Source organism: Mustela nigripes, chromosome 7 (genome assembly GCF_022355385.1).
Source record: "Mustela nigripes isolate SB6536 chromosome 7, MUSNIG.SB6536, whole genome shotgun sequence".
Classification (NCBI taxonomy): domain Eukaryota; kingdom Metazoa; phylum Chordata; class Mammalia; order Carnivora; family Mustelidae; genus Mustela; species Mustela nigripes.
This window is the reverse complement of record NC_081563.1, coordinates 94,261,595-94,274,814: the sequence shown is the minus strand read 5'-3', so window position 1 is coordinate 94,274,814 and position 13,220 is coordinate 94,261,595. Positions and strand designations below refer to the sequence as shown.

The following is a 13,220-nucleotide window of genomic DNA, read 5'->3' as shown; positions in this document are numbered from 1 at the left end:
CGGAGCGGGAGGGTTGGGGGGGTAGTGGCAGGCACTCTCCTCCTGCCTCACTTTAATTCACGATTTTGGCACAGAGTCGGCCTCTCCTTTCTCTGCCTTCTGGGTCAGTTCCCGAGGCCGTTCGGGAACCCTTGAATCCGTCCTTCGGCCCTCAGGACGTCCAGCCCTAGCTGGGCCCGTCAAATCACAGGTCCCTGCACGCACCCTTAGCTCGGCAGCTCCCGCGCCCTGGGAACCGTTCTTCACTTGGCTGCAGGCTGCGTGCGCCCGGGGCGCTCCAAACAACCGAGACAAACCCAGCCCGGCAAACAGACACGTGAAACTGAGATTTTTTTTTTTTTTCTTTTACCTCTGTGGGCTCAGCGCTGACCATGCTGGCGTCCCTTTGGTCGTGCAGGGAACCATGCTGCATCCAAGAGAAGTGGAAGAGACGTTGGCTTTCCTTCCTTTTCTTCGACAACCCCACCTTTGGACTACCTCGTCCCCAGCCCAGCCGCCGCGGGAACCTGCAGAGTCCAGCCGAAGGCCGACAGGGGGCGACAAACTGTAAGCTTTTTCAGGGGCTGGGCTGTGAGCAGGCTGTGGCTAGAGCTGTGTGGTCCCAGCAGCAAGCAGCTGGCTCCTGGAGGGGTGGGGTGAGAGGGAGATATGGAGGGCCGGCGGACTCCGGCACCATGAAGAACTCCTGGGCCCAAACCTCCAACCATTCCTCCCAGCCCCAACGGCCTTAGCCCAGGGCAATGAGCAGAAGATGCTCTCCTGGACTTCACCTATTTGCACATCCTTGCCAGCTTCCGCGCTCTACCAGCAGAGGTGGGGTGATGTTCCCCTGATGGGGCACTTGTGAACCAGCTCTCACTGTGTCACCTCTGACTTTATTTGCTCGTCTCTGAGCGTGCATGTTGTCTTCTCTCCTACATAAGAAAAAAAAAATGGCTTTAGCTGCTTCACCTGGTCTTTGGGGTGCACTGGGTTATGGATGCTGTAGTTCTCAGGTCTAGAAACCAATGTTTTTGGTTTCCAGCAACCGACTTGAAATCCAGGCAATGAAAATCTAGGTGGGAGGATAACAGGTTTCAAAGTCCCCGAGAGAACTAAGGCGGGGGGGGGGGGGGGGGCTGTGCTCCAGATATGGCGTGGGGCTCTGGATACTCCACATGCTGTGTTTGCTCAGTTCTCCGCCTGAGCTCCTCTCTCTGTGCACCCACCTTAATCCAAACCGCCCCCTTCCCCGCTTCAGTAACTCGACTCTGCACGGTCTTGAACAGGCTTAATCTTCCAAATAGTTCCACCCTACCCACCTCCTGCCAGAGTGCTGACTGTCCTCTTCTCCCAGAGCCCAAGACTGCACTATGCTTTCCATGCAGCAGGAGGGGAGCATCCTCACATTTTTTGAACCTGGGTTTTCTTTTTCCAGGGATAATTCTTGCCCATGTCCCTCACTCTCTATCTGGAGAGCCCAGGGTATATGGCTCAGGCTCTCCTAATTGACACATTTCAACAGGTTGACTAGGAGCTGCTGGATGCTCTTTGGTTGGGTTGCGGAGGCAAGAGGATCACTGCTGCTCCCTCGGCTATGCTGGTTGCGTCCACGTGTGGCTCCTGCAGTGTGGCTGCTCAGGCTCAGTACGCAGCTCTCCACCAGATCCCAAGCTCTAGAATTTCTGGGGATGGGGACAGAGGACAGGGGAATCTTCCTGTTTCCTGAGGAGAGCTGGGAATCTTGAGAAGTGAACGCATCTTCCTAGGTGCCCCTTCCTGATCCTGCCAGTTCTATCAATGCCCTTGGCACTCACTGACCCCAAGCTCAGAACTCCCAGGTCCCAGCCTCTTTTTGTCAGTTTGGTGCAAAATTGGGAGCCTTCTCCCTCTTCACCTGCTATCTCTTGGACTCCACTATATAACTCCCTCTGGGACTGCCATGGTTGGCGACACAGACTGGGAAGTCCAGAACCAGGTGTTGATGCAGTTAGAAATAGAGAAAAGTTGACAAGTAATGCTAAGGCCAAAGAGTTCAGGGTTGTGCAAGCCCTCCCCCTTAAATATAAGGGTGAAAGGACGATTTAGTAACTTAACAAGGACCCCTGGAAGCCAGGGTGCTGGGTGAAAGATGAGGCTAGGTTGCCTGGGCAGGGAAGGATGTGGGGTTCTTGGCCTGGAAGAAAGGAATGGTTCTTTAGGCCTAGAGGGAAAGCTATGACAGGTGACATCCTACAGGCCAGGCCACCAAGACAGGCTTGTGGTCTGGAGAGAAGGATCCCTGTTCCCGGGGGCAGCAATTCACGATTACTTCCCGACTTGCATCCTGTGCCACGTATCAGAAATGAGTGCGGGTGGGTGGACCTGTCCACAGAGAGACAGAAGCTAGAATGTGTCTTTTTCATATCACTGATATCACACCACTATCCTAGTCGTGTGGGTGGCAATTAAATATTGTAAAGATTTCCCTGAGATCAGGTTTGGGATGTCATCTGGAAATGAGACACGGAGGAGTCTGCTCAACCGCAAATAGTTCTCCCCGAAAGGCACCCTGCAGTATGTTGCCGGGCGCTCAGGCACTGACCTCACTCTCCCCATGCCCTGCCGGGGGGAGAGGCGGTAGAGGCAGCCATGCACTAAGGACCTTGTTATGATCAACTTTTACTCTCTGATATCTTAGCGGTAACGTTGGAAGTAGTAATACAACTAAACCCCAAACTAGTACTAGTACTAATAGTAGCACCAATAAATACTCATCAGTTCGGAACGACTACATCATCATTCTCAAAAGTGGAGGTGTAACGGCTTTGAAGGGAGCCAAAAAGAGTGGAAGATCCCAGGTCCGGCTGGGGTTAGCACTTGTGTGTGTGTGTGTGTGTGTGTGTGTGTGTGTGTGTAGGGGGGATGGGATGCAAAGAAGGGCCGAGGGAGGAGAAGAGCAGGGGAAGGGGGTAGAGTTTCAGGCCCGAGAGGGGGGCGCCGGGGTGCAGTGACGGGAACCAATGAGCTGCCAACTCGCGCGTCTCCGGCGTGACTGCCGAGATTGACGTGGAGGACACGTCAAATTGAATCCGCACGCTGCAGCCTCCCGGTCAGACGAATTTCTCCTAATCGGATGAAGTTCACTCTAGGCCTGGGGTCGCGGGCGTGGAGAGTGTCCTGGGAGCGCCCGGCGGCGGCGGCCGGCCCGGGGGAGCGCGGCTGCGCGCTCGGCGGCAGCGCACGGCGCGTTTCCAGCCCGCGGCCCGACCGCCGCGGCTCTCGACTCGCGCAAGCCCTCCCTCTATGCCTCTCCTGCGGCGGCGGCGCCCGAGCTCTCCCGGACTGCGCCGGGCCCAGCCCCGGTCGCTTCGGCGCCAGGCAGCTGGCTGGCCCGCGCGCTATGGGTAAGGGGCGAGCGGCAAGTGGGGTGCGGGCGGGCAGACGAGGCGGGTTGGGTCCCGGCGCCTTCCTTCCCTCTCGCCTGCTCTCCCCGGGAGAGCAGGTCCCGGGTGCCAGACAAGTCGCGTTCTCCTCACGCCTCAAGCCATGGGAGGTTGGGGGTGGGGAAGCTTGCGTGTCGCAGGAGGGGATGTGCCACTTAGATGCGTCAAAAGTCCAGAAAGGGCAAGCAGAGCTGAAGCACGCGGCGTCCCCCTCCGCAGTGCCTACGCGGGCGTCCACTCCTGCATCCCGGACCCGGTCCGTTTGCTCGCACTGCGAGATTCTGAGGACCCTCCCGCCCATCACCTTCCAAAGCGCGCCTGGTGCGGCCCCCCGCCTGGTGTGGCCACTATTCTTGGCTAACCCGCCGGTGTTTTCTCTCCCTCCTATTTACTCTCGTCCGGCGCGTCCGCAGAGCAGACGTATGGCGAGGTGAACCAGCTGGGCGGCGTGTTTGTCAACGGCCGCCCCCTGCCCAACGCCATCCGCTTGCGCATCGTGGAGCTGGCGCAGCTGGGCATCCGACCCTGTGACATCAGCCGGCAGCTTCGCGTATCCCATGGCTGCGTGAGCAAGATCCTGGCGCGCTACAACGAGACAGGCTCCATTCTGCCCGGGGCCATCGGGGGCAGCAAACCCCGCGTCACTACCCCCAACGTGGTCAAGCACATCCGGGACTACAAGCAGGGCGACCCTGGCATTTTTGCCTGGGAGATCCGCGACCGGCTGCTGGCCGACGGCGTCTGCGACAAGTACAACGTGCCCTCTGTGAGTTCCATCAGCCGAATCCTGCGCAATAAGATTGGCAGCCTGGCGCAGCCCGGGCCCTACGAGGCGAGCAAACAGCCGCCGCCGCAGCCGGCGCTGCCCTACAACCATATCTACCAGTATCCTTACCCCAGCCCTGTGTCGCCTACGGGCGCCAAGATGCCCAGCCACCATGGGGTCCCAGGCACAGCAGGCCACGTCAGCATACCCCGTTCCTGGCCCTCGGCACACTCGGTCAGCAACATCCTGGGCATTCGGACATTTATGGAGCAAACAGGTCAGTCTCGGTGCCCGTCTGTAGTGTTCCTGGAAGGGGCCGAATTGGAGATTGGGTGTGGGGGGGGGGCGGGCATGCCATCCTCCTCTGACTGGTTTTGGCTCAAGGGAGGGTTCAGGGCTGGCCAGGGAGACTGAGGGTCTTGGGCCTTCTGTGGGAGTCCTTGGACATCTTGAACTTTTTATGACAAATATGGAAAATATTTCCCAAATGGAAGAGCAATCGCCGACCACAAATTCGGAGGCCTGAAATTGCGCTTTTTCATTCTTGCAAAAAGTATGCAAAACCCTATCACCAGATCTTAGCCAAACAAACCACAGAGTCAGTCCTGCGACCCTTTCTTACGATCTCCATCTTTTGGGTTCCCTCAACATTCCCAAAGGGTTCTGTTCCTCCCAGGCCCAAAGGCTCTTTTGAGTCAAAAGGCAGTGGGGAGCTGTCTGGCAGGTCTTGTCGAATGGTCTGTATCTCCAGCAGGCCCAGAAGCCCTGCAGCTCCTGGAGCTGGGATTTCCCTTGTCAGTGCCCCTGGGCTGCAGTCATCCTGGGGTGAAAAGTCACAAGGATTTGCACTTTGCCTTCAATTTTAACCCTGCACACCCTCGTTCCTCTTTCTTGGCAGGGGTAGGAAGAGTGAAGGGGGAGGGTGGATGGTTTGGGAGCATTGATTCGGGGCTCAGAAAGAACTTATGCAGGCTGGGACCAAGTCCTCTGTCTCTTCACAGTGCCCCTTGCTCCCTAGAACGAGCCAGGGAATTGTATAGTCTTGGGTGAGCAGACTCAGAATGTGCCTCAAAAGCAAAACTCACCTTATCCCAAGACGGAGGAGGGCAAGCTTGAAGGAAACAGAATACTTAGTTCCTGTGGTAGTGGGGTGTTCCTCCAAGGCGGAGACCGGGCATAGTTTTGTTTATCCGGGTGGCTCAAAAACCATGGGCCACTTGCTGGGCCAGAGCTCCCCATGGTGGGATCAGTGAACAGTTGGCAGGGAGGTGACCTCTTCGGGTCTTCACTCAAATCTTGAGTCTTCTCTCAGTTACCTGTGGACACATGTGCTCAAGGAGCAGACATATGCCTGGGACACACAGGCGGTTGTCTGAGTTGTTGCCTCTTTTGGGAGACCTGGTTTGTCTCTGGGGGGCAGTTCTGCATAGCCTTCCAGATACATGTTGAAACTGAGAAACCCATGTAGTTCTCACAAGCCTGCTGGGGATTTGAACATGGACCTTTCAGGTCGCCATTTCTGGACAGCAGAAATGTACCTTGGCTGAGTGCACCCAGCCCTGGCCCCATAGGACATCTACTGCCGGAGACTTACTGTTTCGCCGGAAGCGGGTCCGAAGGCTGGGAGGAGCGCAGAGCAGGCCTTTCTTCCCTCTGCCCTGCTAGGAATGAAAGCGAAATCCAGTTCCCCGCTGCCCCTCCACCCCGATCACTGAGTGTTTGAGTATCTCAGGTGTGCCTGAGGACCCTCCACCACCTGCTCAAATAGCGTAGTGCTTATAGGCTTGTGTGGAAACGTCTGGGCCAGAGAACCGCGCGTGTGCCCAGCGCAGATTGAGATGCCCCTTCCAATCTATCCTGTGTCCCTTCAGGGGCCCTGGCTGGGAGCGAAGGTGCCGCCTACTCCCCCAAGATGGAAGACTGGGCCAGCGTGAACCGCCCGGCCTTCCCGGCCACTCCAGCAGTGAATGGCCTTGAGAAGCCTGCCTTGGAGGCAGACATTAAATACACTCAGGTAACTAACTGAGAGGCAGGGGAAGGAGGTGTCTTTAACTGGGGGAGTGGGAGGGTTGGCAGATGCGGGGGAGAGAGAAAGAGAAGAGAAGAGAAAACTCCCTGGGGCCAGGGAATGTGTTGGTGTGTCTGGCTGCCCAGCCAGGGAGCGCCCGCGCTGCGTTATTTCTCCTTTTCTCAAGTGCACTAGTTTGGGAGAAGCTGGCTGTCCAGGGGATTGCCTTGCTTTTCGCCAAGATAATTCTATTTAAAAAAAAAAAAAAAAAAAAAAAAAAGATGAACCCGGAACACAGATGGGAGAGGACTCCCTTCTTCTAAATCCCAGTTGGAGAACACCATGATCCCCCTCACCTCTTACTATTATTTATAACAATTTGCGTGGAAATCACTTTGCCAGAGTCCTTGCGGGAAAAACGAGAGGCCAGGCCTCCGGTGGGGATAATGGAGGAGACTGCAGGGGGAAATGAAGATCCCCTAGCTCAGTAATTGCTCCTGCGGGACTGCCTGCTGCTGATGGTCTGTCTTCTCTGTCTTTCTCGATCCCTACAGTCCGCCTCCGGCCTCTCTGCGGTAGGCGGCTTCCTGCCGGCGTGCGCCTACCCGGCGTCCAACCAGCACGGCGTGTACAGCGCACCTGCCGGCGGCTACCTCGCCCCGGGCCCGCCGTGGCCGCCAGCGCAGGCGCCCCCTCTGGCTCCCCCGGGCGCCGGCGTCACCGTGCACAGCGGGGAACTGGCCGCAGCGATGACCTTCAAGCACCCCAGCCGGGAAGGTGAGGGGCACAGACCAGGAGGGGGTTGGATGAATAGCTCTAAGGTTCGAAAGGGGGAGGGGTGTCAGGGAGGAGTGTAAGCGTGGGACTTGGTGAGAGAGTCAAAGAGACAGAGAGGGACAGGAAGAGGGGAGAGCTGGGATGCTGGAGTGGGTCTCAGCCATAAATACTTCCTAAGCCTGTAGCTTCTTGGAGCTGATGGATTCATAACAGGTGTATGCCCTGTTCCTAGAAAGGCAGGCAGAGTTGAGAGAGTCTCTAGGACTGTCCCTCCTGACTTGTACGGAGAGAGAATTCAGAAGAGGGTCAGGTTGGTGAACAGGACTCCCAGGTTTGAACCTTTTTTTTTTGGTCCTTGACCAAATTATTGCTCCTTTCTGGGTCTCAGTTTCTCCATCTGCAGAAGGATTCAGAAGCACCATCCAGGCTCACCTTTCCATGGTTTGTAGAGCTTTGCTTCTGTGGTGGACTACACTTGGATTCTTCTAGGCGCTGCCTCTCTGTTTTGTTTCCCCCTTCCCGTCCCGGCCCTGGTCTTTGATTCATTTTCTTAAACAAAACGCTTTGGGAATGGAGAGAGCATTTTAATCATGTATCCCCAAGTCTAGACTCTTGAACTCTGTGTGATTTTTGTCCTTCTTTCTCTGGGAAACATAGCTGGAAGTTCTCTTTCCTTTTCTCCCTCCATAAAAACACTCCCTGGTAAGTCCACTAATAGATTGGAGGTATTTAATTGATAGTTAGCAATGTGAGGGGCACCTTCTTACATTGCCCTCTGCATTCTATTTTTTTTTTTTTTCCTTCCTTACAACTTGAGAAAAGCTCACTTGCTCTTGAGTCTCATTTTCCTCATTGGTGATCGAGGGCTGGATTTGCTAATTTCAAACCTTCCTGCATTTAGGTTCTCCCCATCAGAAATTTGCAACCTCTGCAACCCTACAGACAAGGAAGCTATCACCTGAGGGGGTCCCAGCCCTGGCCTTGAAGGAGACAGAGCATAAACTTTGAGGGCAGTGTGGGGCAGAGGGATGTTTTAGATTACAAAAGGGTCTTTACTACCTGATATTCCTCACACCAGCAAAGCCAGACATAGGGGACAGGTGGCATTGGGTAATCAGGGTACAGAGCGGTGATTCCTTTAAGTGACATCCAGGCAAAAAGCTTTATTTCCATGTAGTTTCAGTAAGAGGCAATAGCATGATGAGAGAGCGTGAGAGAGAGAGAGAGAGAGGCCATTAAGATGCCATCAATTAACAGTCAAGTGGAGGGAATTTTTTTTTTTTCCGCTTTTCCTAGAACATAAACATATTGTGGTATCAATTACAAAAACTGAGAATTAGCATTCCTTTAAGCTTTACATTTCAGGACAGATTGGGAGGGGTCTTTTTCATCTGTAGAAGTGCTTTTGCTCAGGGTCTCGGAGTGCTGGAGTGGGTCCCAGGCATATATCCTTCCTCCTGCTTTTGCCAGAGTCTTGTTCTTAGCCTCAAATCTAACTGCTTCCTTAAGAACGGAAGTTATCTGCTGAATTAGGAATAGAAATGGAATCTTCTCCGTTACACAAATCAAATAATTTAACTAAGCAGGTTCATTTGAATTAGAAAAGTATATCCACAACTTGAAATGACCCCCCCCCCCATTGGGGCTGATCTCAGGGAGGAAGAAGACTTAAGAAAAGGGACTCCTTATCTTCAGAATGACGCCATCATTTGCTAACAGAGCCACTTTGTCCTGAGGCATTTCAGACTCTACATTAGAAACAAATTATAACATGTAGGTAGCAGTCCAAAGGGAAAACCACACAGTTCAGTATTCTAAACTAATTCTAGTGAATTGGGGCCGGTGGGGGCGGGGGTGTAATCTGTTGGTGGCTGATTTTCTTTATAAGATACTTTCTTTCAGAAATACCAGCCCTAGGTGCCTGGGTGGCTCAGTCGGTTAAGCATCAGCTTTTGGCTCAGGTCATGATCCCAGGATCCTGGGACAGAGTCCCAAATCGGGCTCTCTGCTCAGCAGGGAGCCTGCTTCTCCCTCTACCCTTCCTGCTGCTCATGATCTCTCTCACTCTCTCTCAAATAAGTCAATAAAATCTTAAAAAAAAAAAAAAAGAAATACAGGGCCATTTGATGGCCCTCACATTCATGTCCCTTTTACCAGTATATTTGCTTCTTGTTATGAAACACCCCACCCATTTTCAAAATCCACAGCAATAATTAGCTACCTTAGTTATTAAATTAATATCTTAATTTCCTGACCCTCACAGTTCTTTAAAGATCTAGGTAAATGATCATCGAATAAATTTCTCAAGCTGGCAAGTGTTAGTGTTTGAAAAGAAACATAAAAATCACGAGAATTACATGCCTATTTGTATTCTCACTGGCAGAAAACTTTACCTCAAAGACCCTCCCCTGCCCCTTCTCTGCTCCCCCCAAGCTTTGAAAAGTTACAAAGTAGTAAGTCTCACTGCCTTTAATTTTTCTAATCATTAAATTGTCTTCAAAGAAACTTATCCCATAAGACAATTTGCTATCATTAATTGTTCACTTTTTAAGAATAGTGGGAATAGCATTTACTGAATTTTTTTCCGTAACAAAAATTTTCTTTCTTTCTTTCTTCCTTTTTGTTTTTGTTTTTGTTTTGAGATTTTATGGATTTATTTGGCAGAGAGACACAGCAAGAAAGGAAACACAAGCAGGGAGAGTGGGAGAGGGGGAAAAAGGCTTCCTGCTGAGCAGGGAGCCCAGTTGTGGAGTTTGGTCCCAGAATTCCCGGATTAACAAGTGAGCCACCCAGACACCCCAAGTAACAAACATTTTCTACTGAGAGCAGTTTAATATTATTCATGCTCAGTAGCAAGCAAATACTTTTGATTGTCTAGAGCATACACACACAACATATGTGCAATATTGTATCTATCTTCACATCTTTTTCAGGGCATCCTCCAAATCAGGTGCAAATGAACATTAAGTCTTACCCTGAGGGAAGCCAAATCCAATGTCAAATTATGCACCGCTATTTGTTAATTTTATCTTGGTGAATGGTAGCGAGGCTGGGCTACCTATTTTATAGGCGACAAAGCATGATTTACATTTTCCATCTGTGAAAGGAAACTTTAATTCTTAGGGCCTGAAAGAAAAGGAAAGTTCCACTTCATCTACATTTGGAAGGGACCTGATATTTCTGGAATCCCAGTACTCATTTATTTTCTTTTGTAGCCAGGGCAGGACCATTTCCACACAGTCCTTCCCAGCCTCTGGACAGGTGACAGACCCCACCAGAGGTTCCTGCAAGACAACCGGTATTTACAATTGACAGTGTTTTCAGAAACCATCAAAGCCTCCTGGTTCTAAAATCCCTCCCAGAGAGGTTTTGGAAAGACAGGTTTCGAATATCAAATCTAGAAGATACTGCATTTTCCTTAAGGAAAATATGTTTATGCTTGTTAAACTCAACTCCTTCCTTCCTTCCTTCCTTCCTTCCTTCCTTCCACTTATCTCTGCTTAGGGTTAGTTTTTAAGGGATCGATCCTGAAAATGTAGATTGCCAGAGAGCACTCGGTTGGCATTTGCCTGAGAGACCCACGGAAACCAATCAAGTTTCATTTGACTTGCCTCTGAAGACCACTTCCCAGACTCCGTCTCTGTCCGACCCAACCGTGGTCCTAGTGGCCCTGCAACCGCAGTTCCAATATTTTGAAAACCCTTGTCATCATTCACGTCCCCTAAGATTAAATGAACCGGCAGGGCGCCTAACGCGGCGGGCTCAAGCCTCCAAGACCCCCAAGACACAGCCACTCACGCAGCTCCGGTCCCTGCGGGTGGGAAAGGAGCGGAGGAAAGGTCCTATGGCGAGGGGCTGGTGTGGACGGAACTAAAAACGCAGCAGCTAGAGTAGCCCCCTTAGAGGGGGGTGGAATCCATCTCTGCCCCCTCTCCCCCTTTATTTTCCTACTAGTTCATTTTCTCCCTCGTGTCGGAGGCAGCCGGCCCATAGCTGAGAAACCTCCTCTCCTCTGATGTTTTCTAAACAGGTCCTCACCTTGAAGCGAGTGTACAGGGTGCAAAGCAAGGGTCAGAAGACCTTGTTGGCTGAGCAGCCACAATGGTGTTTAGGAAAGAAAGCTGAGAGGTAGGGGAGAGCAGAGTGGTTACTCTGCCCTGGAAAGGTCTTTAGATGCCGGTGAAAACCTCTGCGAAACCAGATGTTCTTGCGCGCGCGTGCTTGTGTCCGTCTTCAAACAAGGATATCCGGCGGCGCAGCTCCGCCCGCGCAGTCACTGCAAGTTGCGCCTGGAACTGGTGCACGGGCAGCTGCCGGGGGATAAAGTCCAAAATTATCCCGATCCCAAAATGAAGCTCCCCCTTTTAAAGGATAACTTGCGGGGGGAAAAGAAGAAAGCTGAAAATGGGCTCCTCTAGGTATAAACAACTTGAGCTTCCTGCAGGAGGAGCCGAACCGCCAGGGACTGGGAAAGGAGAAACAGGTTGCGCAATCCTGGCGTCACTTTGCTAGTTTCCAGAGGCAAAACTCGGGCCCCTTCCCAAAACCCTAAGTAATAGAGCAACGTGCAGAATGCCGTCTGATCTGGCAAATTCACTGTCACTTAATCCGGAGGCCCTTAAGCCCCAGGGAGTGCTTTGCCCGTAGTGGGGATAGCAGCTGGATTCCCGGGCCGCTGGGCAGAACGAAGTCGGCCACCCACTTAAAGTGCGGCCGCCTCTCGTGTCGAAGGGATCCAGGCCGCCGCAGGCCCTCCATCAAGGGTGGCTTTGGTGACCCTCTTCCCGCTGGGTTACCTCCTGTCGACCGCGAGCGTCCCGAGCCGCTCGGGGGACACTGGACCTGATACAGTGGCAGCTCCCCAAGCCCGAGCGCGCGGCTGGGGTCTGGGTGGCGGAGGGAGAAGGGGCTCGGTGGTGGGGGGTCTGGGATCTGAGTACCTCCCCGGCCTGGCTGCTTTACGGACCCGTGCGTCCATCACCTCCTTTATTGAGAGGGTGCGGGACAAAAGCAAGTACACTCGGGCTGCGGTCAGGGAGCGTTTGCAACGCGACCAAGGCTGTGCTCCTTCGTGGCTTCCTTAAGGGGATCCGGAAGGATGGGCGCCATTGGGCGCGTGGGGTCCTTGGACAGGGCGGGTCCCTGCTTCCTTCTTCCAAATCCCTATAGTGTCAACCCCGGATCCTCGCGCTGTCACCCGTATTTGCCGACGTCCCAGGCCTCAGGGTCTCTCACTCTGAGCCGCGCCAGCCAGTGACCCGACGCCCCTATGCTTCCTCCCGCAGCGGCCGATCGGAAGCCGTCCAGCCCCAGCGTCAAGGCCCCGGATGGCCTGAGTAGTTTACACGGACTGCCCATCCCGGCCTCGACCTCCTAGGGGCAGCGCTTCCCGGACCCCGAGCCCGAGCCCGAAGCAAGAGGCGGACCGGCGGGCGGAGGGGGGCGTACAGCTCGGCGTTGCAGTCTCGGTGGCGCGCGCGGGAGCCAGGACAAGCCAAGGAGGTGCCGGGAGCCTGCCCGCGGTCGGGGCCCGCCCCGTCGGTCCACTGGCCTCGCTTGGCTCACCGACCCGGCGGCCACACTTCCTTCACCGGCCAGAGTTTTTAGGCTTATCTGAATTTTGGCTTTAGACTGTTGCAACCTCGTCCCGATCCTTGCTCCGACGTGGCCTCCCTTGCCCGGCCAGCCTCAAGTGTCTTTTCCTACCTCTCCAGGGCTGTTCGGTATCCTCCCTCTCTCTTCCCTTCCTCTCTTTGCTTTGCGTGCTTTCGGTCTTCGCTTCCTCCCTCCTTCCGATCCTACATTACTTTCCTTCTTCCTGTTCCCCTGCCTCCCTTTTGTCCTCTTCATTTCTCTCCCTGCAGGCTTCCCGCTTCCCTTTCTCCTTCCCATGTTGCAGCACCGTGCTTCCTTTCCTGTGGTCCTTCCCCCTTCTCTCTTTAGCGTCTTTTACAGTAAATGACTTCGTTTCTCTTCATTCCTACTGTTTTCCTGACCTGTCTGACTTCCCAGGAGAGCCCCAGACTGGGTTTCACGACAGTCCTCGCGCTGCCGCTGGGACTCTTTAGTTTCCACCTCTTAGAGCTCCACCCAGCCCTAAGGGAGAGGTCTGGAACCTAGAAAATGGACAGAGAGGCCCTGACCTTTATATTATATTTTTATATTAATGAACCCAAGCAAAACAGGGATGAACTACCCTGTTCTCTCTCTCTTCCCCAGGATATGATCTGATAATCTGTATGTTCTCAGTGCCTAGTGGCTGAGC

General features: G+C 53.4%; 1 protein-coding gene across 1 annotated transcript; it reads left to right on the top strand.

The window, feature by feature from the left end:
- Positions 1-3,094: 3,094 nt before the first annotated feature.
- Positions 3,095-12,332, top strand: PAX1 (paired box 1). The gene is made up of 5 exons (XM_059407887.1): positions 3,095-3,365; positions 3,818-4,447; positions 6,042-6,184; positions 6,733-6,955; positions 12,241-12,332. The coding sequence occupies exons 1-5, from the start codon at positions 3,095-3,097 to the stop codon at positions 12,330-12,332; spliced, it is 1,359 nt and encodes a 452-aa protein (XP_059263870.1).
- Positions 12,333-13,220: the final 888 nt, after the last annotated feature.

Excerpts from the sequence above, each read along its gene's own strand:
- PAX1 (XM_059407887.1), top strand. The coding sequence starts at position 3,095 with ATGAAGTTCACTCTAGGCCTGGGGTCGCGGGCGTGGAGAGTGTCCTGG. Across the intron at positions 3,366-3,817 it reads GGCTGGCCCGCGCGCTATGG|AGCAGACGTATGGCGAGGTG; the intron begins GTAAGGGGCGAG and ends GCGCGTCCGCAG. Across the intron at positions 6,185-6,732 it reads CAGACATTAAATACACTCAG|TCCGCCTCCGGCCTCTCTGC; the intron begins GTAACTAACTGA and ends CGATCCCTACAG.